Source organism: Melanostigma gelatinosum (assembly GCF_949748355.1).
Source record: "Melanostigma gelatinosum genome assembly, chromosome: 4".
NCBI lineage: Eukaryota > Metazoa > Chordata > Actinopteri > Perciformes > Zoarcidae > Melanostigma > Melanostigma gelatinosum.
The window spans coordinates 15,303,833-15,330,793 of NC_136637.1; the positions used below are offsets into that span (position 1 = coordinate 15,303,833).

General features: G+C 40.5%; 2 protein-coding genes across 2 annotated transcripts; both read left to right on the forward strand.

The window, feature by feature from the left end:
• Window positions 1-3,748: 3,748 nt before the first annotated feature.
• LOC306776065 (transmembrane 4 L6 family member 1-like) lies at window positions 3,749-6,627 on the forward strand (the record flags this gene model as incomplete). Its single annotated transcript, XM_079266650.1, has 4 exons — window positions 3,749-3,790; window positions 4,065-4,133; window positions 4,733-4,875; window positions 5,302-6,627. The coding sequence occupies 4 exons, from the start codon at window positions 3,749-3,751 to the stop codon at window positions 5,498-5,500; spliced, it is 453 nt and encodes a 150-aa protein (XP_079122776.1). The 3' UTR covers window positions 5,501-6,627.
• A 1,246-nt stretch (window positions 6,628-7,873) lies between these two features.
• On the forward strand, window positions 7,874-19,366 carry LOC306776388 (ceruloplasmin-like; the record flags this gene model as incomplete). The annotated part of the gene is made up of 24 exons (XM_079267056.1): window positions 7,874-8,034; window positions 8,866-9,110; window positions 9,185-9,397; window positions 9,867-10,040; window positions 10,122-10,213; window positions 11,782-11,944; window positions 12,064-12,202; window positions 12,465-12,604; window positions 13,192-13,332; window positions 13,450-13,494; window positions 13,585-13,799; window positions 14,063-14,219; window positions 14,348-14,560; window positions 15,030-15,234; window positions 16,392-16,531; window positions 16,670-16,798; window positions 17,013-17,119; window positions 17,287-17,342; window positions 17,504-17,575; window positions 18,033-18,124; window positions 18,261-18,400; window positions 18,501-18,557; window positions 19,049-19,154; window positions 19,256-19,366. 24 exons carry the CDS (start codon window positions 7,874-7,876, stop codon window positions 19,279-19,281), a joined length of 3,228 nt encoding a protein of 1,075 aa, XP_079123182.1. The 3' UTR covers window positions 19,282-19,366.
• Between the last annotated feature and the right edge of the window lie 7,595 nt (window positions 19,367-26,961).

A 26,961-nucleotide genomic window follows, 5' to 3' on the forward strand; every position in this document is an offset into this window, starting at 1 on the left:
GTCACACGAGACCACTCCATTCTGTTCTATTCTATGAATTCACTATTTGCTGGTCCAGTGTTCAGCATGTTTTCACAAAACTCCACACATTATGACCCATTAGCAGTAATGATACAACACTGTATATTAAAAAAAATAATTTAGTCTATTGCTTTGCAGATATTTTAAATCATACATGCAACCAGTGGTGTATAGTAACGAAGTAGAAATACTTAGTTACTGTACTTAAGTAGTTTTTTTGGGTATCTGTACTTTACTTTACTACTTATATTTATGTTGACTTTTACTTTTACTTCACTACATTTTGCAAAGAAAACTGATACTTTTACTCCGATACATTTCCCCTGAAACCTTCGTTACTCGCTACAAAATCAAATCTATCTTTAGAAACAAAATTAATGATGAGAGCAGCGTCGGGGACTGTGGTGGAACACAGACTGCAAGCAAGCAGGTTTGGTGAATCAGTGGTCCTAGCAGCAAGTTAAATCATTGGTTAATCACGTTAATGCACAATTGCAAACAAGTGCTCTCAAAGCTGCGGCGTTTTGATTCCCAGTGATGCCAGGATGCTACATGCTATAAGCTAGCGGGCGACTACATGAGTATAATTCCACTCTACGATGACTGATTTCATGATGGAAGCAGAAATGGAAGCACCTGCTACTCCCGCAACAAACTACGGTGGTGACGAAGACCAACATCAGTGGATCGCTAGCGAGTTAGTGAGCTGAGGAAGTGTTGACAGTTGTGACGGGAGCCGAGAGAGCGCAGCGTTAGCATTAGCGTTAGCATTAGCATTAGCGTTAGCATTAGGGAAATCCTTCGCAGCTGTGCGCAAGCTGTCTGTGACGCTGAACACACCTCTACCTGCCTCAGCGGCCTGTGAAAGACTATTTAGCATAGCAGGACTAGTCTTCAGCCCAAGAAGAGCGAGACTGAATTCTCGCAATTTTAAAAACCAACTTCTTTTGAAGATGAACAGGACATTTTTCAGTTTCAAGTAATGACTGTGTTGCTGCTTTAGTATTGATCATGTTTTGATATTTGAGTCATGTTGTGGATGATCAGATGGAGTTATGATGGTAGCAGTCGCCCAATTGCAGATTCAGCTTGAGCAAAACCTTTGTATTCAAATCAGACCCATAGGAGTTTACAAGGCAGGTGTCCTTTCTCTAAACACTGACCTGATGCATCAAGTGGATATGTTTTGCTGAACATAATATTATGCATTTGTCCTCTACATCCTCTAGTCTAATGAGCAGACTTATAAACGCACTGTTACAACTCCTTCATAGTGTCATATTGCTTTTCAGAGAATTATGATGATAAGTTCATAGTAGATGCAAAAGTATACTTATGTACAATATATTATGTTGAACATTGTTGCTCCTGAATGGATCACAGCCAACCCAATTATGTTCAACACAGCTCCATGTCCTTGGTCATGGTGCCACAGCGCTTAAAAGAATAAACTTGATAATTCTCAAAATTCTGACCCTTTGCTTTTTTATTAACAGCATTTACTTGTACTTTTACTTTCAATGAACAGGTTATGATGTTCATTTAATGTTCAGGTTATGATGTACATTTAATATCAGAAAATTACTTTTGTACTTAAGTACTTTTGTACTTAAGTACAATAAATATCAGATACTTTAAGACTTTTACTCAAGTAGTATTCTAATAGGTGACTTTTTACTTTTACTGGAGTCGTTTTCCAGTAAGGTATCTTTACTTTTACTCAAGTATGGCTTTTGGGTACTTTATACACCACTGCATGCAACAAGTCACAACAAAAGTTTAAGCTGTTGCAAGTAACTCCACAAATGATCCTTTTAACATTGTTAAGCTGTCTCTGTTTGCAAATTCATATTCAAACGCTAATATGTTGCATCCTGTGTTCTGACAATGACACCCGAAGTCTGTTCCTGATGTCCACTCGACTCCGCCATTTTGTTTTGATTGCTGTCACTGCAGAACATCCCGCTTCACAAAGAGGAGGTTGGAAATGAAAGCAGGGTTTTCAGTGCTCTAGTGGCGATCTCAGGATATTCAGCCTCGAGTTTAATCCAAAACACCAGCAGAGTTGTGACCGAGACAAAGCGTCTTGACATGTCAAGAGGCACAGGTGGATGAAATTGCGAGAGAATTCGGTCATCTTTCAAAATAAAACTTCCTTCAGACTCTGATAATCAATAAAACGGAAATAATATAATATTTATTCTTCCTGTGCGGCCGGTACCGGTGGTTGGGGACCACTGCTCTAAACTAAAGCTAACCTCAGTTACTATAAACAATGATTCAATTATCAGTGAGGTTATGTCGGCCATATGATTAACATGCAGTAGATTCAGACTAAATCATCATGATGGGCCTTAATGTTGCCACCTGTCCTGTAAAATGCATCTATCAGCTGTTTTTGATTTTTATTACGTTCTGCTGTCCCATTGGCCAGAACCATATACTTTTTCCTTTCTATAAGTTCACTTGAGACTGTTGTATTCATTTTGCTTTTAAGTTCTGAACAAAAAAAGAGAAAACACTCAGTACTTTTCATTTATTGAAGTCACAGGAGTATACAAAAATATACTTGACCATGTGGTCATTTCATAATAAGGTTATTTATGTCTCAAAATGACGTAAAAAATACAGATGAAAATACAGAAATTTAAAAAAATACAGAAATACACTGCATTATAACTTTACAGTAATATGCTGTTAAGTCATTTCACGGTATGAATACTGTAGAATTACAGGACATTGCTGGCAGCACTTTACTGTTATTTAACAGAGAAATTGTAGTGTAGGAATGTTTCTTTTATATTTATATTGAATGAGAGGACTACAGATGTTTGTTCCTCATAGTGAGAATTAAGCCTCCAGAGAGGCAGATACAAAGATTCATCACTTTACTTTGCAGCTCTGCAGAACGTTTAAGCCTCTTTAAGCTCATTGTTTTGGTTTAGGACACATTCACGGTTTGGTTCGGTGTCCCCACTCTCGTCAACAAGCAGCTGTTTTGAGCTGACACACCAATACAAATCCACTGAGCGCTGCCTGCTCGGCACCAAATAACGGACAGAAAGTGGAGCGGTCAGTGTCTAAAGCAGGATTCTCAAACTCGCCCGCAAAGGGCCGGTTGTAAATGTAACTACTCGTAACATATTGTTAAATAACTGTCTGCATTCACAGTTTAAAGTAGTCTTCAATGTGCTCACAATACATATCCATGTCAAATGTACAGTAACCAGTCAAAGAGCTGATTCTAACTGTTTAAGTGTCTCATAATTTTGACTTTCTATTTCATCATTTTGACTGTCAATCTCATAATTTTGACTTTCTATCTCAGAATTATGACTTTCTATCATAGTTATGACTTTCTATCTAATAACTTCGACTTTATATCTCATAATTTCGACTATGGGGATATTTTTATTATTATTAGTCTAACTTAAAAATTAAAAAATTAAAAGAAATAAAAAATGATTTTTTTTTTAAACTTTTTTTTTGCTGGCGGATTCGCGGGCCACATAAAATGATTAGGGCCGGGAGTTTGAGACCCCTGTCTTAAGACCGTTGAGAGTTGAGCCAAATTCTGACAAGTTGAACCCGACTGAGTCTTAAATGGCCTGCAAACATTCGATTAGTGTGAAATAAGCAACACAGCCTCATGTTGCACATTTGTTTACGTCCCAGGCGATTTGTCTTTTAGGTGACGTCCATATGTACAATACTGCTTTCAACAAGGATGGTGATTGACAGGTGGGACAAAACATGTGTCGAGGCCAAGGTGCTGTATGTTTACTGTATGTATGTGCTGTATAAAACAATAATACAGTATGGGTGGTGATAATGATATGCTAGCTGCTAGCAAAGAGAAGCAGGATCAATAATCTTTTCTTGTAGTAGAATATGATTATTAGCCTAGCTTACGTAGCTTTAGCATCTATATATACTGTATATATAGGCCTACTACTATAACGATTTAATGTGTATCACTTCCTGCCATTTCAAATGATGAAAAAAAAATGCTGCTGTTCAGAAATGTAACTCTGTGTTTCCAGATGCTGGTTCCAGCTGTGGTCTTCATCACTCTGGGGAAATGTAACTGTTGTTGGAATGAGAGCTTAATGGTAAGGGACTTATTAAACCATCACACTCAAAATCCACAGGAGGTATATGCTAAGCTAAGTCTGCATCAAACACTCCAGGAGTAATGACACTGATGCTCAGCTGATGCTTAGCAGCATCCTCATTTCCCATGCTGCTCTCTAAACATATAAAAATACTTATACATTTCTGTTTGCTGCACACAGATCAAAATCACATCTTTCACGAATTGTAACTCTTAGTGTCCCCATTTTACTGCCATTTTGTTGTTTCTTTCTCACCACTTGGAGAATAATACTGAACAGTTGTCATTAAGCCAGACAACACTGTGTCCTTATGAGGTGGAATGTTAATGCTAATCAACTATAATAATTCTACAAGGGTCCCATTGTTACTCAAATCTCAACAAAGTAAGCTTGGCTCACACCATTCAAGCCACATGCACAGCTGCTGTTATGTGTGTGTGTGTGTCTATAGCAGTCTCTGTATCTGATCTATTAAACACATAAATGAAACCGTTAACATTTATACAGACAGGCATTCACACATACAGTCACAAAGGCATGCCAACACGTTCATGTTCTTCTATATAATCACTTTGTGTGTCTGTGTTGCTCTCCAGATGTGCGGGTCAGTGTTGGCAGCTGTGGTCGGCCTGGTGGGGTCTGGTTACTGTTTCGTCATATCAGGACTTGCCTTGGTGCAGGGTCCCCAGTGCTTCACTCCTTATGGATGGACGTACCCATTTGCAGACCAGGGGGGCAGGTAGAGAGATGCTGTGTGTGTGCGTGGGTGTTGGGGCATGGGGGGTTTATAAACAGAGAAGAATGTGTGTATACATGTCCTTAACTTTATATTTCACTGGTAAACAGAATGAACTGACTACAAACAACTGTAAAAATGTACAGTTTTACCCGTTGCCTTTTGTGGTAAATGTGACTAGGTGCCCTAATCTGGAAAACAATGGACTTTGCCTCCACTTTTTTTGTTAATTTCGTAAATGAGGACACCTTGTCATGTGTCGACTTATGTCATCAATGTATACTTAGAGACAACTCTCCCCCTTAGTATTTCAGTATTTTAAGAATGTGGTGCAGCACTCACAATGAGTTGTAACCAATGCAAAAAATATATAAAATATAAATGTAGTAAATGCTGTCCGTGATTGATCTTTCTCTCTCTGTGTCCCAGGTATCTCTTACAACCAGAGACGTGGTCACGGTGTCTTCAGCCGGTTCACATCGTGGAGTGGAACGTGACTCTGCTGTGTGTGTTGCTGGGCCTGGCTGTGCTTGAGTTCATCATCTGTCTGTTACAGCTGGGAAATGGTTTAGTCAACGCCATCTGCCGGCCCTGTTGCTACAAGCAGGAGTATAGTCTGAACGCGTAGATCAACACACACGTGTATGTAGACTCACCTGCTGAGACACAAGTGCCTGTGCACCCATAAACAAATCACACACGCAATATGTATGCACAGATACAGGACGTTAATGGACACACATGGAAGCGGAAGTCTGCACACACTGCACCATGTGTGCGAGTACAATTCAACCTTACTTAGACACACCTACAGTATCATGGACTTCTGACGGCCACGTCAGTGTAATCACTATATTTTCAAGCTTTTGATTTGCCCTTTTAGAGTGGCAAAAATCACGAGGCAGTCATTGATTATGATTATGATGATGAGCTTTTCTGGTGCAGAAGTCTCAACATTTCAAAGGCAACAGGTTATTAGTACATAATAATGTAGATATGTGTGTGAGCGTGTGTCCTGAATACTCCATAGAAAATACAGTAAACTTAAATAATAAAGACAAAGTAGACAATGATAACGACAATAATATCAATAATATTATTTAGTATGTTGTCCTATCCTACATGGGATAGGTTTCACTGAAGTAAGTAGCAGTGTGTGAAACTTTCATTTGCTTTTTTAAAGAAGAAGATACAAAAACAACTGTTCTCAAACTTGAGTGACAACTGTTCACTTCATGAAATTTACATTCTTAATTTCAAGGTTGCTCACTTTCTTTGTTATCATTATTGGCGGTATACTTTCTGTACCTTCAGAAACCCAATAACTACATTAACGTTTTTATTGCTTAAACAGATGATATTACACTTCAAACCAATGATATTAAACTAGTGTACTTAAGATGGCAGCCACATATGAGATAAGCTCTTGTGTCATTGGTGTTGCAAGGAGAGAAGCACATTTCCATTATTTGGTTGTTTATCCGCATCTTGGCTGACATGATTATCTGGATGCACCAGGAAGTGGTTGTTGTTGTTCCAACATTTATACACTGTTGGATCACTTAAGGATTACGAGCAGATTTTTATGTTTGTACATTTGTTTTAATTTTCAGAGCATTTTGTTGTAAATTGTTTTCTTTACGTCTTTCAGAAGCTAGATCAGTGTAAACAGACATTTTATATATGTTTTAGTGACATATTTTTTATAATGTTTGTTTGTTTGTGCCGCCTTTAATAAAAAAATGTCTATTTCCATTTTAAGTATCCAGTGAGTCATTAAGTTGAGGCTGATCTTTGTCCACAAAAACAGGTTCTCTTTTCATAATTGGCATATATATATATATATATATCCTGTGTGTGTATATGTGTATGCATGCTTGACTCCCCTGCTGCACCTCCTCCAAACTGTTACTGGAAACAAAATGTTTCCATTAACTTATCTGGAGAAGGGGCCTTGCACAAATGCAATATTAGCTTACATTTAACAGTGTGTGTGTGTGTGTGTGTGTGTGTGTGTGTGTGTTTAAAGTGTCCTGGAGTTTCCAGAGTTGCCCGTTATTGATCGATGTCAGGACACAGACTGAGTAACTGTGGCCTCAGACCCTGCAGTCAAGTCCATCACAAGACATTTTTCAATTCTTTATCACACGGTGGCTGTGGGGAGAGTATTTTTTACTTTTTATGTCCATGTCACATTGTGAAAAAACTACTGCGCTTTAAACCTTAAAACAATGACAAACCAGTTTTGGTAGCAGAATTCATTGACCTTAATTGTCTTTAGGGGTAGGTGAAAGTACTTCAAATTAGTTTTAATTCAATTACTTAGCTTGGTTAGACTGATTTTGTGGATTAGGACAAACGCAAATCGAAACAACGGAATCAGATTTTTCTGTATCATTTTCAACCTTGCAGTTAATATTGGACAGCAGTAGTGACTGGATCAAAAGTCTGTGTTTTCATCACTGGCAAAAATCTTGCTTAGTCATGTGTACATGACTAAGCAAGATTTTTGGCTGCATTTCCACAAGCACGGAAAATATAACTGACTGTGGTACAGATCTGGCTTTCTATATTCTGACAAATATGAGATATTCTGCATAATGTCTGATGTAAATGTAAGTTAAATCTGATCTCTTCGTGGTTGTGCCATCAAATGTGGACATTGCAAAGAATAGCATGTTCTGTTCTTATGCAAATGTAACCTTTTGATCAAAAAGTCTGTCAGGGAACGCCCTCCCTTATCTCTGTGATGGGTTGGCTCAAACCCTGTCTGTTGGTCAGTGACCCCTCTGCCCTGCTTGGCTGTTCCCACCAGTCAGCTTAGGTAGTATAAAGACACACAGAGGGTCTAAAGCCTCTCAGACAGACTGACTTACAGCTGTCAGGTGTCTGCACTGCTTGTCTTCATCATTATCATCCTCTGGATCGCTCAACAGAATTAAAGAGTCATCGTCCTCCTTGGGCAGGTTATCAGTGGTAGTGCCAGCGCTATATCTTCAAAATGCAGCGACTGGGGTTAAGGGGAGTGTTGTTGCTGTGTTGTGCAGCAGTATGTGCGTCTGGGATGAGGAGAGAGTACTTCCTCAAGATAGAGGAAGTGTCTTGGAACTATGCCCCAAGTGGGATGAACATCATTCAAAACCGCACACTGCAAGAGGATGAGTGAGTACAAACTTAGTACATTGTCTTGATTACGTTGGAAAGATTATGTTGTCTTTCCAATAGCCACTTCACCCCCATACCATGATCTCAATTAAGATGCATGGATGTTTGAGCATTGTCATTTTTTGACCCACACTGCTCAACAATTTAACCTTCAATGTCAAGTATTGCAATATTATTACGACAATCTTCACTGTTGTGTGAAAACCTTGTATCTCGAAAGAAGGCAACTTTTAAAGACATGACAAATAGCCTTACTTTAACACTTATTCCATCTCTTCATCAAAGAAAAATTCAGTGTCACCACGTGTAGTGCAGAGTTTCCTTTGGAGAGTGATTCTTTATATTTGATGTGCTTTCTGTGCAAAATGCATTTTACATGTTTACTTTTACCCATTTAACCAATTACTTATGTTTCATGTGAACTATTTATTTTGTAATTTTTAACCTCTCTGCTCAGCATGCTTTGAAAAAAAAGAAGAAGAAGAAGAAGAAACCGCAGTAATGAATTGTGTTCCACAATTAATACATTTATCGAAATAATCTAAATAATAAGACCGTTTGTGGTTAAAATCATGTCCGATCATGAGCAGTGTTTGTGGGTAAAAAAGGTATATTGTACATGCTCACTCACTGTCATACTGTCACGACTTACTGGGAAACTTGATTAGATCAGAGCCATCGTTAATGTTATGAGTTACACCTCTGCTTTCCCTAAAATCACAAATCAAAATGTCTGATGTGAAAAGGCCCTAAAATTTTTAGCCAATCACAGGTTTTTGTAATATTTTAACTGCAACCCATAATAATCCTCGTTCTCTGTCTCTGTAGAGAAGCCTCCGTCTTTTTAAAGAAAGGCCCCCAGCGCATTGGCTCCGTCTACAAGAAGGCTGTGTATAAGCAGTACAGCGACGCCACCTACAGGACAGAGGTGGTGAAGGCGGAGTGGCTGGGCTACCTGGGACCCCTGTTGATGGCCGAGGAGGGAGACACAGTGACCGTCCACCTGAATAACACGGCAAACAGACCTTACAGCATCCACTCACATGGACTGAACTACAGCAAGGGCAATGAGGGTGAGGCATTAATGAATCGATGGGCAGCCTTAACAGGCTGATATATGTGTGACTCTGTGTGCTTGTATCTTCAGGAGCCCTTTACCCAGACGGTACTGGTCCAGAGCTGAAGCGTGATGACTCAGTGGCTCCTGGTACAACAGTGACATATGAGTGGAACCTCCCAGAGAGCCACAGCCCAACATTAGAGGACAGCAACTGCCTGACCAGATTCTACCACTCCCACGTTAACCCACCAAAAGACATCAACTCAGGACTGATGGGACCCCTCATTGTCTGTAAGAGAGGTACTGGAACCTTTTTTAACTTATCTGGTGACGGAACTTAAGTACATTTATTTAACTGATGTAATATTTTCAGGTACTTCTGCTTTAGTTTTAATTTTCTGCTTCTATATCGGCTACTTCCACTCCATTCCATTTCAGAGGGAAATGTTGTACTTTCTGTACTTTCTGTGGTTTATTCTGAAGGGGAAACCTACTTTAAGGCCCAAACAACGTTTCCCTCATTTAACTTCTTACTATCAACTTATCAATTTTTGAGCCAATCGTTTCACCACAAATTAAACTATCAAAAATATTGCTGGATTCTTGTCAAATCTGTGAGATCAGCTGTGGCAATACCAAAAAGCAGCATCCAAAATAGTAAGAAGTTAATTGAGAAAATAGTTGTGTAGGGGCACTACTTACTGTAGGTTTCCCCTTCAGTACATTAATGCATGTTATCCTAAAATGTCCTCTCTCCACTCCTCTGTAGGAACCCTGGACCTGCATGGAGACAGCTCAGGAGACTATCTGTACGCTCTGCTCTTCATGGTGTCAGATGAGAACTTCAGCTGGTACCTGGACGACAACATCAGGACGCACATTACAAATCCTGCCAGTGGCCTGAAGGAGGATGAAGATTTCATTGAGAGCAACAAAATGCACGGTGAGTGGTAGTATCCAGGTACACATACGCATACTCATATGCATACACATACAAATACCTTTAACTCTGATTTAATTGCAGGTATAAATGGTTTTCTGTATGGTAACCTGCCTGGACTGAGCATGTGCCAAGGCAAGAAGATCCACTGGCATATGATTGGCTTAGGCAATGAGGTAAATATTGTATTTTTAATATCATCATCATCATCATCATTATTATTACTGTTGTTAATAGTTGTATTATTATTGTATAGTATTATTGTACTATTACTATTATTAATGGTATTGTTATTATTATTATTATTATTATTACTCCCACGAATCAGAATATTGTTCTAGTTGCATGTGTCATATTTTAAAAAAAAGTCTTAATTGAGGCACATAACCAACCAAAGTTCAAAATATGCAACTAGCCCTTTAATCCTTTAATTTTTCATTTTCATATTTTCCACGAAGATCATGCGATCGGTCGCGTGTGTGTGCGCATGTGTGTACACCCTTAAGTGAGTGAGTGAGTGAGTGAGAGAGTGAGTGTGTGAGTGAGTGTGTGAGAGAGTGAGTGTGTGAGTGAGTGAGTGTGTGAGTGAGTGTGTGAGTGAGTGAGTGAGTGAGTGAGTGTGTGAGTGAGTGAGTGAGTGAGTGAGTGTGTGTGTGTGAGTGAGTGAGTGAGTGAGTGAGTGTGTGAGTGAGTGAGTGAGTGAGTGAGTGTGTGAGTGAGTGAGTGAGTGAGTGTGTGAGTGAGTGAGTGAGTGAGTGAGTGTGTGAGTGAGTGAGTGAGTGAGTGAGTGTGTGAGTGAGTGAGTGAGTGAGTGAGTCTGTGAGTGAGTGTGTGAGTGAGTGAGTGAGTGAGTGAGTGTGTGAGTGAGTGAGTGAGTGAGTGTGTGAGTGAGTGTGTGAGTGAGTGAGTGAGTCTGTGAGTGTGTGAGTGAGTGAGTGAGTGTGTGAGTGAGTGAGTCTGTGAGTGAGTGAGTGAGTGAGTCTGTGAGTGAGTGAGTGAGTGAGTCTGTGAGTGAGTGAGTGTGTGAGTGAGTGAGTGAGTCTGTGAGTGAGTGAGTGAGTGAGTGAGTGTGTGAGTGAGTGAGTGAGTGTGCGCCTCTGTGTCTCCCCTCGGCTAATCTTGCATTCTGCTGCAGCAAACATAATGATATTTTTGGGTGCCCATGGCTGCATGCTCAAGAGCCTCTCGTGGTTGTGATGACTCACACTGTCTACAAACAACTTTCACAACTATTTTATACGGCCATTGGCTGCCTGCTGGCTCGTCACTCACTGCTCTCAACCATTTTGGGGTGTTTTCATTCAATCACACAATACAGCAGTGGTCGTAGCAGACCCGTCTTGCCGAGATCTGCTTTCTACTGAGTGAACCTTTTGTAGTTATTGTCTGATTTGTCTTTTTGAGCACATTTAGAAGAAGCTCAAGCTTTGTCTGACTGGGCCTATATTGACAATATGTTAACGTATACTAACAATACCAAGTACCTGTAATAGGACTCACATTTATTGTCTGAGTGCATGCAGTTCTAGTTCTCATTTTGTTGGTGAAAGTCTGAACAGTAACCGTCACATTTACAATTGCATCTGGCCTCTGTTGACAGTTTGTTGAAAAAACTAAATTTGTGAACATGTGTTACTTTTTTGCAGGGCTGCTAAACTGGACTCACAATAGCCCACATCATGTCTTGGTGTTAGCAGCAAGCACCTGGTCTTAACCCAGTTTAAATGTATTTTATCTGCAACAGGTGGACATGCATTCAGTTCATTTCCATGGCCAGATCCTGACCACTCAGAACCACCACACAGACATAATCAGTCTTTTCCCCGGCTCCAGCACTACAGCTGAAATGGTAGCTGACAACCCTGGACACTGGCTGCTGACGTGCACTGTCAATGACCATTTGATGGGTGAGCCGACTTCCTTAATTCTTAATTTGATTCAAGCAAGTCCTTTTGTCACCCAGTTGGATAATGAACAAATTTGTTTAGTATTTCTTTGTGAGTTTTTGTTTTGTGGTTTTGTCCAGCTGGAATGCAGGCTCTGTTTGAGATCAAGAAGTGTTTCCCCATCGTCCACAAGGCCCGGCCACACGGTGAGCTCAGACCGTTCTTCATTGCTGCTGAAGAGGAAGTCTGGGACTACGCTCCTACGCCGCCTACTGATGGGTTGGTTACTGCACACACACACGCACGCACGCACGCACGCACACACACACACACACACACACACACCTACACACACACACACACACACACACACACACACACACACACACACACACACACACACACACACACACACACACACACACACACACACACACACACACACACTCTCACAGAAATTGTCCAGGCTAATCTTCATGATTCTGTAAGAGACCTGCTAATAATTTGTATTGTGTGTTTGTGTGTGTGTGTGTTTGTGTAGTGAAGCAGATATGTTTGTAACTAGAAGTCAAAACCGTATTGGAAGCCGCTATAAGAAGGTTCGCTATGTGGAATACACGGACATTACCTTCACAACAAAGATGCTACGCAGCCCAGCGGAGCTACACCTTGGAATTCTGGGTAATCCAGGCTGGGCAGGGGTTGGTTGCACTTTTTTTTCCAGAGTCAGCGATGCTCTGGAGGCACAAATAAACTCAAATTAGTACAGCCAAACATGCTTATTACTCAATGAAAAATGCTATATATCGATAGTATGGTATGTAACGAAATATATTATATGTCTTGCTCCCCTTTCTGGTTAAAACTTTCCATACAACATTGGACTGTTTCATCATTGACTAATCTGCAGATTACTTTTTCATTTTTTATTCATCACAACTTCCCAAACATTTTCAAATTGCTTGTTTAGTCCAACCAACTGTCCCAAACAACCAAAGATATTTGGGTTACAACTAAAAACAGCTTTAAAAAAAAATTCTTCTGACCTTCTATAGCTTTGTTATTGTTGAAGGAGGTCTTTGTTCATATTTTGGACAGACTTCGTCAGATCACTTCAACAACAGTTTGCCAGTTCCAACACTAATGTTTGAAATATGTCGGCAGGATTTTGTTAACATGATGAGATATCTCCCAACATAGTGTCATCTAATGGTCCTTTGTCCTAAATGTGTGCTTGTGTGTCCATTTGTGTCCATCCATGTCTCCAGGTCCTGTGCTGCGAGCTGAAGAGAAGGACACTATCAAGGTGGTGTTTAAGAACAAAGCCAGCCGGCCTTACAGTATACAGCCTCATGGTGTTCAGTACAGTATAGAACAGGATGGGACGCTCTATCACAATGAACTGGAAGGTTAATACAAGCACATGCACTCACACTGTTATCAATGTACTAGATTATACTTTAGACACTTTCTTATCTTGTTTTATGTCTCCGTCTTTCCTGCCCTACACTTCTTCTCCTCCTCAGAGTCCCATACAGCAAAGAAACTGCGGGAGTTGAAGAGGGAACCAAGTGAGCTAAAAGCTGGAATATTACAGTGCCAGTCTAAGTTAGCATGCATTAACATCATTATAATATTCCTCTTTCTTTTAATACATTTAGGAGTGGTGACCCCTCCCCCAGCTGCTCTAGTCAGACCTGGAACGTTGCACAGCTATGAATGGACGGTGCCATTGGGTGCTGGTCCAGTCCAAGGGGAGGCTGACTGTCTGACCTATCTGTACTACTCTGGAGTGGACCCTGTTAAAGACACCCACTCTGGACTGGTTGGACCGCTCCTTATCTGTCGTCCTGGATCACTGAAAAAAGGAATACAAGTAAGAAGAGGGCATCACTAAACTTATGTTTGATCAGGTCACATCCCATTAAATCTGGTGTTTCCAGTTATGATTTGTGGGATATTTGCAGTATATGTGGACCTAAATCTGATACATATCTGGCTTGTGGCAAGAAGGCTGGAGAACAGCTTCAATAGAGGTCTGCCATAGAGGGACACAGAAAACTGAAATGACTGAAATGTATTGATGAAATCACAATTAGACACCTTTCCTCCTGATCCTTCTCTCTTCTCCTCATGTAGAAAAACTATAAAAAAGAGTTCCACCTCATGGCCACTGTGTTTGACGAGAACCTGAGCTGGTATCTGGATGAGAACATTATGTCCCTAACCCCTGCTCCCATAGAGCCTCCTTTTAACAAGGAGGACGATGGCTTTATCGAAAGCAACAAGATGCACGGTGTGTAGGCGACGCACACTCACACACTGATCACTGGCAGCTCAGCTCAGCTTAGCTTTTTCCCTTCATGATTTTATCATTTTTGAGCTAATCACTGTATGTTTTGTTTCTGTGTCTTTCTCTTTTAGCAATCAATGGCTTTGTGTATAGGAACCTCCCAGGCCTGACCATGTGTAAGGGGGATACGGTAACATGGCACGTGTCAGGACTGGGTTCAGAGACGGACATCATCAGCCTTTACTTCCAGGGAAACCGCTTCATCTACCGCCAGAACAGACGAGACACCATCAGCGTCTTCCCTCACATCTCACACACTGTCACTATGGAGCCAGACAGCATGGGTATACATCTCTCTGTCTCTCTCTGTCTCTCTCTCTCTCTCGCTCTCTGTCTCTCTCTCTCTCTCTGTCTCTCTCTCTCTCGCTCTCTGTCTCTCTCTCTCTCTCTCTGTCTCTCTCTCTCTCGCTCTCTGTCTCTCTCTCTCTCTCTGTCTCTCTCTCTCTCGCTCTCTGTCTCTCTCTCTCTCTCTCTCTCTGTCTCTCTCTCTCTCGCTCTCTGTCTCTCTCTCACGCACACATGATTGTACTTCTTACTTGTGAGAACCTTCAGTGACATTGTTACAACTTTGTTTTGATCTCACAATTCAAACAGAATGAGAATATAACGTGTGTGTGTGTGTGTGTGTGTGTGTGTGTGTGTGTGTGTGTGTGTGTGACCGAATGATTTCAAACATTGGGTGTCTGGGATAATTATTGAGCCGAACGTGTACATTGTGTATTTCTGTACATATGATGATTGTGTTTGTTTCAGGTCAGTTTGAAGTGGTGTCAGCCACAGTGAACCATTACCGTGGTGGGATGAGAGCCAACTACACGGTAGCGAAGTGCAGCATATTTCAGCGTCAGGGTGAGACTATGTTGCGCTCAAAAACCTACTACATCGCTGCCATGGAGATGGACTGGGACTACTCTCCAAACCGTACCTGGGAGGCTGAGATGTTCCGCGGTCATGAGAAGTACAGTACCACCTGCACACACCAATTTTCTTTTTTCCCCTAAGATGTCAAAGTCATGACCCGACCTACTCTGCCTGTGTATGAGGAGATAGCTTGGTTGGGGTTAGGGTAATATCAGGGTAAGCCAATCAGAGGCAGAGTAGGGCGGGTCATGCCTTCGCCATCGTCGGAAAAAAATATCGTCCCCTGCACATGTACAGCATGAAAACAGTTGCTTACAAATATCTGGACTTCTGCGGACAGTTGGCGGCAAAATTGGCCTCCAAAGATTGATGACAGCGGAAACCATGCACTACCTTAACATGCATGCAGTTTATTTTATTATACAAACATTGTATAAAACTTGAAGGATAAGATAAATGTTGATTCCCTGAATATTTCTTACTGTCCACAAATGTCAGAAAAAGACCAAAACCAGCAATGCAATTGATCTGACTAAGAGGTATTGCCTTTTAAGCTTGATGCATCTTAGACCTCAAGTTTTGCCCCAAAACTATTAAAAAACCCATCAATGAGCCATATTGTTGCTGTTGGTGAGATGTTACTTCAGTACAAACACACATTATTTTTGAGTCAATCCCACACACCGGCATGCAGCTGAGCACCAGACATGGAGTAATCCGTATAAAAATGGTGCCCAACAAGTTCTCTGTGTACTCCTGTTTGAGTAAAGTTTTCTTAAAATTCCCAGCTGTTTTAGAAAATGGAGCCTTTTGAAAATGAGATTATTTATTGGAGACGTGTTTATTAAAGGTCTTGCGAAGGAACCAGAGGGGCTGAGAGATGGACTAACACATTGTTGGTTTTGGTGTTTTCATGGGATTTTTTAACAATAAGAAAAATGTACAGTAGAATACCACCAGTCTTATCCTTTAAATCTAACTTTGCACTTTTATAAAACTTCTCTCCTTACTATTTCATTTAACTCTGCTCAGTTATTTATGTCAAGATGAAATAATATTGTACCTAATGTTTTTTGTTGTCTTTAGTGTTTTGTATCTTTTGATAACCAAACAGCAAAACACAGATTCATGCACAAAGACATTTACATGCAAATGGAAGTGAATGCTTAAACACATCCGCATGAGGTGATTGTACCATAAACACACACAACATTTAATCCTCTGCAAAATAAGCCCGTCTCTCTCCCTCCGCAGCCCTGCTTCTGTCTTCCTGGACCAGCAGGGTGGGTTTATCGGCTCCCGTTACAAGAAGGTGGTCTACCGCCAGTTCACCAATAACAAATTCACCAAGCAAGTGGAAAGAGCAGCTGATATAGAACACCTCGGCATCATGGGTAGGCTCTCAGCCAGGGCAGCAGGAATGCACAAACTGTGATTGTAATATAAAAGCCACAAAAACTATGTATGAAACATCTTGGATTTATGTTCCAGCTGGATTGGTCTTGTAATCACAACACTTTCCCGTCTTCCAGGTCCAATGATTCACGCTGATGTGGGAGACAAGGTGACGGTGGTTTTTAAAAACATGGCGTCCAGGCCTTATTCCATCCACGCCCATGGAGTCAAGACAGAAATCCCGGCAGTTCATCTCACCCAACCAGGTAGTGTGTCTACCTGCTTGCAGACCATCAAGAAATATTGGAATTAATCGCAGAATGCAACATTTTAATTGTAGATTTACTTCATTATTATTGTGTAACAAAGTTACAATTTTCTGAGAATACCAAAAGGACTCTGCAAAGGTCCTTCACTTAGCTCTACTATACTTTTTTCACATAGTATAGGATTCAATACCTAGAAACATGTCTTTCCTAGGTGAGACTTACTCCTACCAGTGGTACGTTACAAAGAATACAGGACCAACCACAGAGCAGGAGGAGTGCTTTGTGTCAGCATACTACTCCACTGCTGATGTTACCAAGGTACGCCACACACACACGCACACGCACGCACACGCACGCACACGCACGCACACGCACGCACGCACACACACACACACACACACACACACACACACACACACACACACACACACACACACACACACACACACACACACACACACTTACCTCGCCTCCCTGCCTAACAGGACCTGTACAGCGGTCTGATTGGTCCGTTGGTGATCTGTCGCCGTAGCTGGGGCAGGTGAGTGTCTCTGCATCATTTCATGCAGCATGTACTGTGTGCGTGTGTGTTTTCAAGGTATGATGAGGCAGGAATGAATTTTTGTTCTGCATCACAAAACAATATTATAAAGTATTTTATAGAGTGCTAATTTACAGCTTTATAAACTGTGTTTCTTTCAGGAGTCTTGGTATGAAAAAGCAAGTGGAAGAGTTCGCGCTGCTTTTCCTGGTTTTTGATGAGAATGAAAGTTGGTAAGTGGAGTCTAACCTTAAAACTAACTATGAACTGTTTAGACCTTTAGTAGTTAAGGTGTCTAATTTAAATGCAAAACTGATTTTGTCCCTTTACTTCATGGTATCTAAAAAAATGTTCTTTTGGTTTTATATTCTGAGGTTTTGAAATTGTCTGAAATGTATGCCGCCACCACCATACAATGGAATTGATTGGAATTTCAATTATGGTAATTACCACTGTCAATTTGAAATACTTACTTTCTGTAAACCCTCTCACAGATAATCAGGATAATCCACACACTTTAATAATGTCAACATTTTCCGTTTAGAGAATTTCATCAGTAGATGGTTCAACAGTGAAGTTTATATGCAATTTTATCGGGTCCCACCTCATATCCTTTTATTATTATTATTATTATTATTATTATTATTATTATTATTATTAATATTATTATTATTATTATTATTATTCCAGGTATCTGGATGAAAATATCAGGACCTACATCAGGAACCCTCGCACAAACTTGAAGGATGATGAAACCTTTATAGAGAGCAACAAGATGCATGGTGAGATAAAGATAATCTTTATCAAAATAAACAGCATCATTTTGACCGATGGTATTTGTTTTTACTTTCGATGTCGATCGAAATATTCTTCATGTCTTTCCAATATGTTTGTTTGTGTGCTTTTCTGTATATGCAGCCATCAATGGTTATATGTATGGAAATCTGAATGGTCTAAACATGGAGGTGGGTGATAAGGTGTACTGGTACCTGATGGGAATGGGCAATGATGTGGACATACACACCGCACACTGGCATGGGCACAGTGTGGAATATAAGGTATACAAGACAAACAAACTTGCAAGACATGCCTACACAATCACACATTACGCAAACTAATACACACAAATTCCAACTATTTTTTGCTCTTTCTCTCCAGCTGGGTGGAGGTCCTCATCGTACGGATGTGTATGAGCTGTTTCCAGCAACCTTTCAGGTAAAACCTCAAAACATCCTGACGTGGCATCAACTGATTTAATTTGTCTTATTATATTCACAACTTCAAGGGATCAGTGTCGTAAAAGGTTATTGTTCATCATCCATTGGATTGTAAAATATATTAAAATATTATCTTCTCTTAAAACAGGTTACAAAATTCATATAGACACACCAAATAAGGAATACAGATTAACTTAAAATATTTTTTGCTCACTTTTAAAAAAGGAAATCAGGTAAAAGTATTGTTTTAATTGTGCTGCTGCATATATGATATAAGTGTTCCTTTGCCAATCCTACCATCTTTAACAGCAAATATATATATATATATATATATATATATATATATATATATATATAGAACTTAAAATGTTAGAACATTTTGCATCAGTCAGTTGCAGGAAAACTGGATTCTGTCGGTTCAGTGTTGTCAAACATGAATAAAAATGAAACTTGTGACTCACTTGACGTTTCCATCCTCTCCCTGTTCAGACTGTAAAGATGCGTCCTGAGTATCCTGGTTCCTGGCTGCTCCACTGTCACGTCATTGACCACATTAAAGGTGGCATGGAGGCGATGTATACTGTTACTGAGAAAGGTAAGAACACTAATTGGGCAGGGACATGAATTCAGGCTTGGAGAAATGCGAGATAATGAGTATGCTGTGCAAAGAGTGACATGTTTGTTTCTCGTCAACAGCAAAGAAGAAGGGAATCTTTGGCTGAACAGTTGAGAAAAAAGGATAGAAGACAGCCGAGATGAGCTGACATTTTATTTCAGGACCCAATTCATTAAACGCTCTTCATAAACTCATCTTAATGTGAACGGTTACTTGTGCAGATAATTACATCTCAGAATAGACATCACAATTCATAAATAATAAAATGTGCATTTTTAAAATTGTCTATCTGCTTTGATATTTTCCCAAATGACACTGAAGCCTGTAAGAATACTGAAAAAAATAAAGAAAAATGTAAAATGAATGAACAGTTCTATATAACTGTTATGTGTGGCATGTAATGACAGCAGTCGGGCAGCAGGGGGCACTGTAGCCGTAGAGTTGCACTGTGTGCGGAAACTAAAATCATTTGTAACACAAGTGAACATTGTTGTCTTCAGCGATGTAACTCACATAACACATCAGCAGGGGAAACATGTATCCTTTGGAATAACCTTTTGAGTGATTACTGTGAGGTAGGGATGTAGTGTTGCCTTGCGCATGATTTTAGCTGGTGCCCATTGCATCGCAACCAATCATTGTGTTCATACACTCACACACAAACTGCTCAGCTTTATGTCTTTCAGAGCAACACTTAAAAAAACATTTTTATGTTTTAATATTATGTTGTAGGTTATTCCCTAAATACCTGAATAGTCTTTCCAACTTTCCCTAATGAATTTAAGATGGGAGTAACTGACGCTGTTCATTATTAGGGTGATTGGCAACCCAGCAAATACGGCCTATTTAATAGGCTAGTTATGTTGTCGTGGGATTCTTTGTAATAATAGCATCAAAATAGTATTTGTAAAAATAAAAAATTTAGATTTTCTTTCATTCCAACATTATAACTCAAAACCCCTAGTAGGCTGAACAACATTTACTGAAAAAGCATGCAGTACATGTTCTCTAGAGGTCTCATGCTTGGAGGGGTAAAAGAGAAAACTTAGGACTGAAACAAATGTTAGCCTAATGATGTACGGTTAGGTTTCACAAGCATGTACATGAAAGCCACCGGAAACCTGCAATCAGGATATCAAGTTGTTCATACTTTGACACAAGCAAGGGTTCAGTCTGATCCACCAGTGGATTGCAGTAATATCACTTTAATGCATATTTAGCAACATTAGCAGTCTACGACCTGCAAGGCTGCATCTCTACAGCTACAGACCAGTGTGAAGCAGCTCAGATGTCGCTGATGCATGTGTCTGTCTGTAACTGCTGGGCTATGTCTTTTTGATGCAGTGTGATCATCTGACTTTCTACAAACATTATACACAATAACACTTTAAGTGCACCGGAGGGATGCAGGAGTAACACATGCTCGGCTTGACTTGACCAATATGTTTAGATGAAACTAAGGAAGCAATTTAGAAAAGCAACTGACAGTTCCTCTTTTCATCCAGCTGATGTCACTGCGAACTAGGAAATTTGGATCCACCTCTGACTTTTCAAGATGATGCAACTATAAGCCTTTGACCTTGTCAGTGTCCCACAGAGGAACCTTTGAGAGGGGATCCATTAGGAGCAGTTAGTCCGCAAGTACTGATGAGAAATTGAATGGCTCCAATCTCTCATACACATCTGTGTGCCACGTGTCCTGCAAATCCTGTGAGCGGTGTCTATGATTCCTGGAGTCTAGTGTCACAATGAAAGTGCTCGACAAGGCAGTCTAGAATCCTGGAAGTTAATCCCAAAATAGAAGATGCTATGAATCATTTTAGCATGTCCCAGACTCAGATAAAAGCCTCAAATATATTCAAATAAATATGCAGTTTGACAGGCTTGTGAGGAGTCACTTTATTCTGACTTTGCCCCTTTTTCATTGTTCAAAGGGATCTGATATTGTGAGGATCAGCTATCATCACCAAACACACACACATACCAAACACGTAGACGCTCACACACTCACTGAACTGAGAGCAGATCAGTGTCTTAGCAGCCACCTGCAGTGCTCCATTAGCTGACTAGGAAATGGAATTTAAAAGATTCAGACCATGAAATGTGGCCAATAATGCCAGCTCTGATCTAAACCTGTACTGCATCTCAATGATGTGCCAAACTGTTCTGTCATATTCAGCTGGTAAAACTTTGCCTGATACTCGCTCTCACTCGGCTATGGTGACTTTACCCGAGCCATAATATGTTGCTGTTTAAGCCTGCTGAAGGAGACAATTTAAAGCTGCAATTCAGATTTGAAAAGAACAAAATAATAAGTATGAAAGTAATGCTATAGCAACATGCGAGGCTGTGACTTTCAGACAAATGTTACCCAAATAAAACAGGTTTAACCTCTTTACGGTAGCAATGGTAACATATGTTCACAAACACACAGACTGCACTGTCCTACAGGCAAAACAGGTGCATGAATCTAAAGGCAGCTTTAAATACCTGATGCAAACTAACTTTAGGCGGGTGAGAAAAGACAAACAATTTAAGCAGTCAAGTTACATAAAGATCCGATTTTCATTTAACTGTACAATAACTCAGGAACACCATATTCAAGCCAGAGTTGGTCTTGCTCAGGCTCACAGGAAAAATAAATAACAAATCACAAAATAGGAAAAATCCATGGCTTCCTTCACCCCTCTAATCGCATGTCAAGGTTGTCAACACTGCTGGTAGAGAGGACAGGGAGTTCATGTGCAAGTGTTCATGAAAGGAAGTGGACCTTGAAATGTCAAAAAACATTTAGAAAGCAAAGTAAACAAGATGTTACAGTTATCCTGTATCTGGGGCCGGATGTGTAAAGACATGTGTAGACATTTGTGAATTTGTGTTCCGAACGTAGTTTCTTAAAAGTAACTGCTTAGTATTGGCTGTGTAATGTATTTGTTTCACTCATCTAGTCAGTGTTTATTTTTTGGGACTGACCCACTTCAGGACATGTTGAACTTGCATGTCTATAACTCATGTAACCTCAGGCCGGGCGTATCTGACGACCCTTGTATGAACTGTAGTTTCATGCCACTGTCAGTAAAAATGGCAAGACTTGCAGAGATAGGTGAGGATTTTGGGCTGCTGCCTGCTCGTGTGTCTGCAGACCCAACAACATCAAAGAGGCTCAAGGCGGTCTCACATGGTCCACCAAAAAAAGTAAGAAAGGTTGAAGCTTTGGCTCTCAATGTTGGTAATCTTTCATCAGAGTTTGCTCAGATTAAAGAGCTCCTCCTCAATCTCCAGCCTTATAATAGGGAGGCCAGCTCCTCTTAGTGACTCCGCCACAAGGGACTCACCTTGTTTAGAGGATGATGTACTGTCAACAGTTTGTGTGATGATGGGCAGAGCGATAATTGAGATACAGGGCATCTGATGCTTTTTCTCAGGGGTCGGATGGTGGGTCTTTATATGGATCAGAGGCTGGCCATGCCACAAGGAAGCCAGCTATTAGGATGGCTTTAGCATGGCTGGGGCTGGATAAAGCTCCTGTAGGAGCGGCTCCTTTGAGTGCTTCTTTCAGGCAGACGCCACAGCCTTATGCCTTCTCAGTCCCTCCTTCTAAGCCCTGTATTGAAGAGCTCCAGAAGTGCTGGTTAAACCCTAAATTGTTCTCCCATCACACTAGTGGTATCAGTCATCCAGTGCATTTGTTTTAGGAAGAATTAAATAGAACAAGAGTTCTGAATGTAACTATGGGTCCATGAATTCTGGTTGACCGCCAGAGTTGTCTGTCACTCAGAATCTGGGCAAGAAGATTCTGAAGGAACAGAATGCGTGACGACTCGAGGGTCATCCAGAATTCATTGAACCATAGTTACATTTGTAACTCCCATTTTACTTCAACAATATACAAACATTTAGTCAGTTCTGGATTGTACCTTTAGCAGCGGTTCCCAAATTGACCTTTTAAGGTTTCTGTATTCTCATTGTTGTTGTTTTCTTCATTTACCATACTTTGTTATGTGATCTATGTTTTCTTTCTTAATTTACTTGTGTTTGGTTTATTTGGATATTTTTTTCTTGGAGGCAGCTGTGCACTGAGCTCTCAGGGCCACCTAATATACAAAACATATATCCATGTGATCAATTCATCAGTGATCCGTTTGATTGGCAAAATATAGGTACTGCTCCAATCTTCACACATGACCCCCAGATGGCCGGTGGTGCCTGCAGTCGTATCTCTCTCCCACACCAGGCTCTCTGGGCAGATTCGACATCAGCTTAATTAATGATTTGATAACTGCAGAGGTGTTAAAAGGAGCATGGAGACCAGCGTGAATTCCAAATTTCTGTGCACCAATCAGAGTTCAGTCAGGATCACTTTATTTCCATGTTCAGTACATCTGGCAGTATGGCTCTGTTCTGCTGTTCTGGGAGCACCCGTCTTTTGCTGATATAGTGTTGAATATGTGTGTTATAGAGAAATATATAAAATTGTAAACCTCTTAAATTTTAAGAATCTTTGAAGTTAAAATAGTTAAAAACATAAACAAGTTAAAATCAGAAGATGGAGAAGATACATCACCAACATATTACAGTATGCGCAGTATAGGTGCACTAGTAAACTTCAAAACTTCAAACAAAACACCCCCAAATTTTACAGTTTCAGTGTCAGAGACCAAGTGAGAAACCCATCGTGATGCTGGTGACAATCATGACGATGATTCACTTCTGAATAGCCTTCCTGCTTCAAACAAAACCTACCCAAAAAACAAAATTGTTCTTGCCATTTTGCACCACGGAAGAATAAAAGATGCTGTTTCCTCCGGCCAGGCTGGAGGAAACATATTCATGCACTTGTTTCTGTGGAAACAGAGCAGGTCGGGTGTCAGGGGACAGCGTGTGTGATCCCCGTGGCTCTCACGCTGAATATATAAACCCTGTGAAACACACCACATTACTGCCTTGCTTTGTTGAAAAACACCAAACAGCCACCTGTCAGCAAAATAAATAGTATCGGCCAGGTATAAGTTTGGGAAGTCCACGAGTCAATCCATACACCATAGCAGCAGCAGCAGGAGGATGAGCTCTGCACAGTTGTTGTCGGAGGTATTTGTTGAGAGTTAAAAAAGCACAGAACACATGGCCTAACTATAAGCAACTTTGAGTTTGTTCAATACCCATTTCCATTAGGAAATCAGACACCGATGGTGGTGGTGAAGCGGTAAGGAGAGTTAACTGAACATCTGGATGATGGGACGTGGAGCAGGACTTCTGATGAGCTCAGTGGAAGGAACTTTGGCTACTGACGTGATGAAGACTGTTGGTGAACGAGGTGGAGGAGGGTTGCGTCCGTTCGCACTTCAATGGCAACTGACAGCAGAGAAGAGAACAGTCTTTTATCTAAAGTTTTACGGCAATGATATGATTGGCTTCAGGAACATCTGGTTGATTTAACTAGAGCCGATATTCAGCAGACAGAAAAGAAACCGGAGAGTGAGAGACAGAGAGATTTGTGAATGACTCAGAGTCTCCCTGACTGAACTCCTGCTAAGCTTCATTCAAACATGAATCATGCCTTAGTTGCCAAAATGTAATAAAATAGGCATTATGTTTCTTTCAAGATGTATTTCCTGGTTCAAATTAGTTGTTCAGTTATTATTTTTAGGATCCTAATCACCTATTGATGTAATGTTTGGGACTTACCTTGCTCAAATGTCCACATACTTTCTACATTTCTGTTCACACAGAGTGCTTTGATAACTGAAAGATGATTACAGGTCATATATGAGAGTAATTCCTCTCTCTGTTAGCCACACACCAATATCTGCACATACAGTGGAGAGATGAGTTTTACTTTTACAATAGTTAGTGCCATGTCATTACCATGAGACGACATCTTAAAAGTGCTCCAAATATTGATTGAAGCGGTCTCCCTGTTAGAATTCAATCGTGTTGTTACCCAAAACACTCAAGGAAAAGTGACAGTCGGGGGAATTTTAAATCCAGCTGGAATTCTAAAGCTTGTTTTTTCCCTTTCTTCTTTTTTAAGTGCCAGCTGGTCATCTTGTCTAAAATAAGACCGTTCGAGTGGAGTTTAGCACAAGGACATCTATAAGCTCTGAAGCTTCTATTGTCTGTAGTCAACTCTCCTGGTAACAGAAAAACTGAGAAAAACACCTGTGTGATTGAGTGACCTTGGGTTTGTTTGTCGCTGTCAAACTCTGAAACAATATACTGGGGAATCTGGGGACTTTGCTTCTTAAGACTCAAGTTGTTCAGCAACATTCAGCAGCAGCAGATTAAAACTCCCCGGAGGACATCAACATCTACTGCTGTCAGATGTTCCGTCTGTCTTTCGTCTTTCCTCTAAAAGGCTACACATGTTGTATATTGTTCAGCCAATTTGAAATGCACCGGCTTCATTAGCAGCCATCAATTTTGACTAAGTGCATGTTTAATAGGCCATTTTTAATATAGGCTGTGCTTGGCATAAGCATCACCTTATATCCACTCTACTCCCCATCAGAATCGGACAGTTTCTCAAGGAACGGCCCCTTTGTTTCAGATAACCTTTCAGCCCACCTTAAAAGTATGAACTCATTGTTGTGAGCTGCTTAGTCACAAAGTCATAAATCATTTCTGTCCTCCGCACTAAGCCTGATCAAACTGAATGGAAACTATTTAATCCAGTGATTAAAAAGGATTGAAAGAACATTGAACTGAGGAAATGTCTATAGAGCTGATTTGGTCAGACTCGAGGTACAGACTGTGTGGGTGGGAGAGCGGCCCGTCGGATAGAAAAACTGCCTCATAACTGATTTCACCCATAGATTGCATGTCCATCAACATCCGTGTGTCTGCGAGTAACACACTGACCCTCAACCACCTTATTTAACCACCTAATGAAGACATTATATCAGCCTCAATTTGTCAGAGAGTCCCTGCAGTGTTAGTTCTCAAGCTAAAACGTGGCTCAGTGGCAGAGCAGGGACGTCCTTCAATCAGAGGATCGGTGGTTCGATCCCCGGCTCCGCTAGTCCATGTCAATGTGTCCTTGGGCAAGACACTTATCCCCAAATTGCTCTGTGTGGGTATTAATGTTAGTTACTTCTGATGGGCAGGTGGCATCTTGCAGGGTATCCCCTGTCATCAGTGTATGAATGGCTGCAAATGGGTGAATGGTGACATGTAATGCAACTTTCCCACACATGCCCCTCTTTGAATATCATTTAGATTCTGTTACTATTGGACCTCCCCATCACCACCATGAGCTAGATACTCCGAGAGGTTTCCATTAACCACATGTTGACTGTACTCCACCACCAAAGATGTAAATAAAGTCTACAAATATTATAACTGATGAAAATATGATTGCAATTTATATCTTATTTAAGTGCAGAATTATAGAAAGTGCAACATTTTGCACAAACGTGTCAGCACTCAAATGTACGCAAGTGTGCGCTGATTCTGTTGTCACCGAAGATCAAATCCCAAATAAGAAACGTTGGTGAATGTCAGTCTTTGTGGGTTTTAAGAAGATATTTCGTCTCTACATCAGGTTGGTGAATCTGTTTTAAAATAGTTTTTTAGCCCAAATAGAGCAGCCAAGCAGAGATATTTGATACTAAATGGTTGTTTTCATTTATCACCTTGTCTTTTTTATTAATTAATTAATTTGACATTTAAATCATTTTGCAGCTGAGGTGGTGGTGAGACACAATACAGAGAAATACTTACCGTACTACGGTTGCTTCACTCTGCTGAAGCTTTCAAGCCTTCTGAAGGTAAATTCAAAGGTTTATCA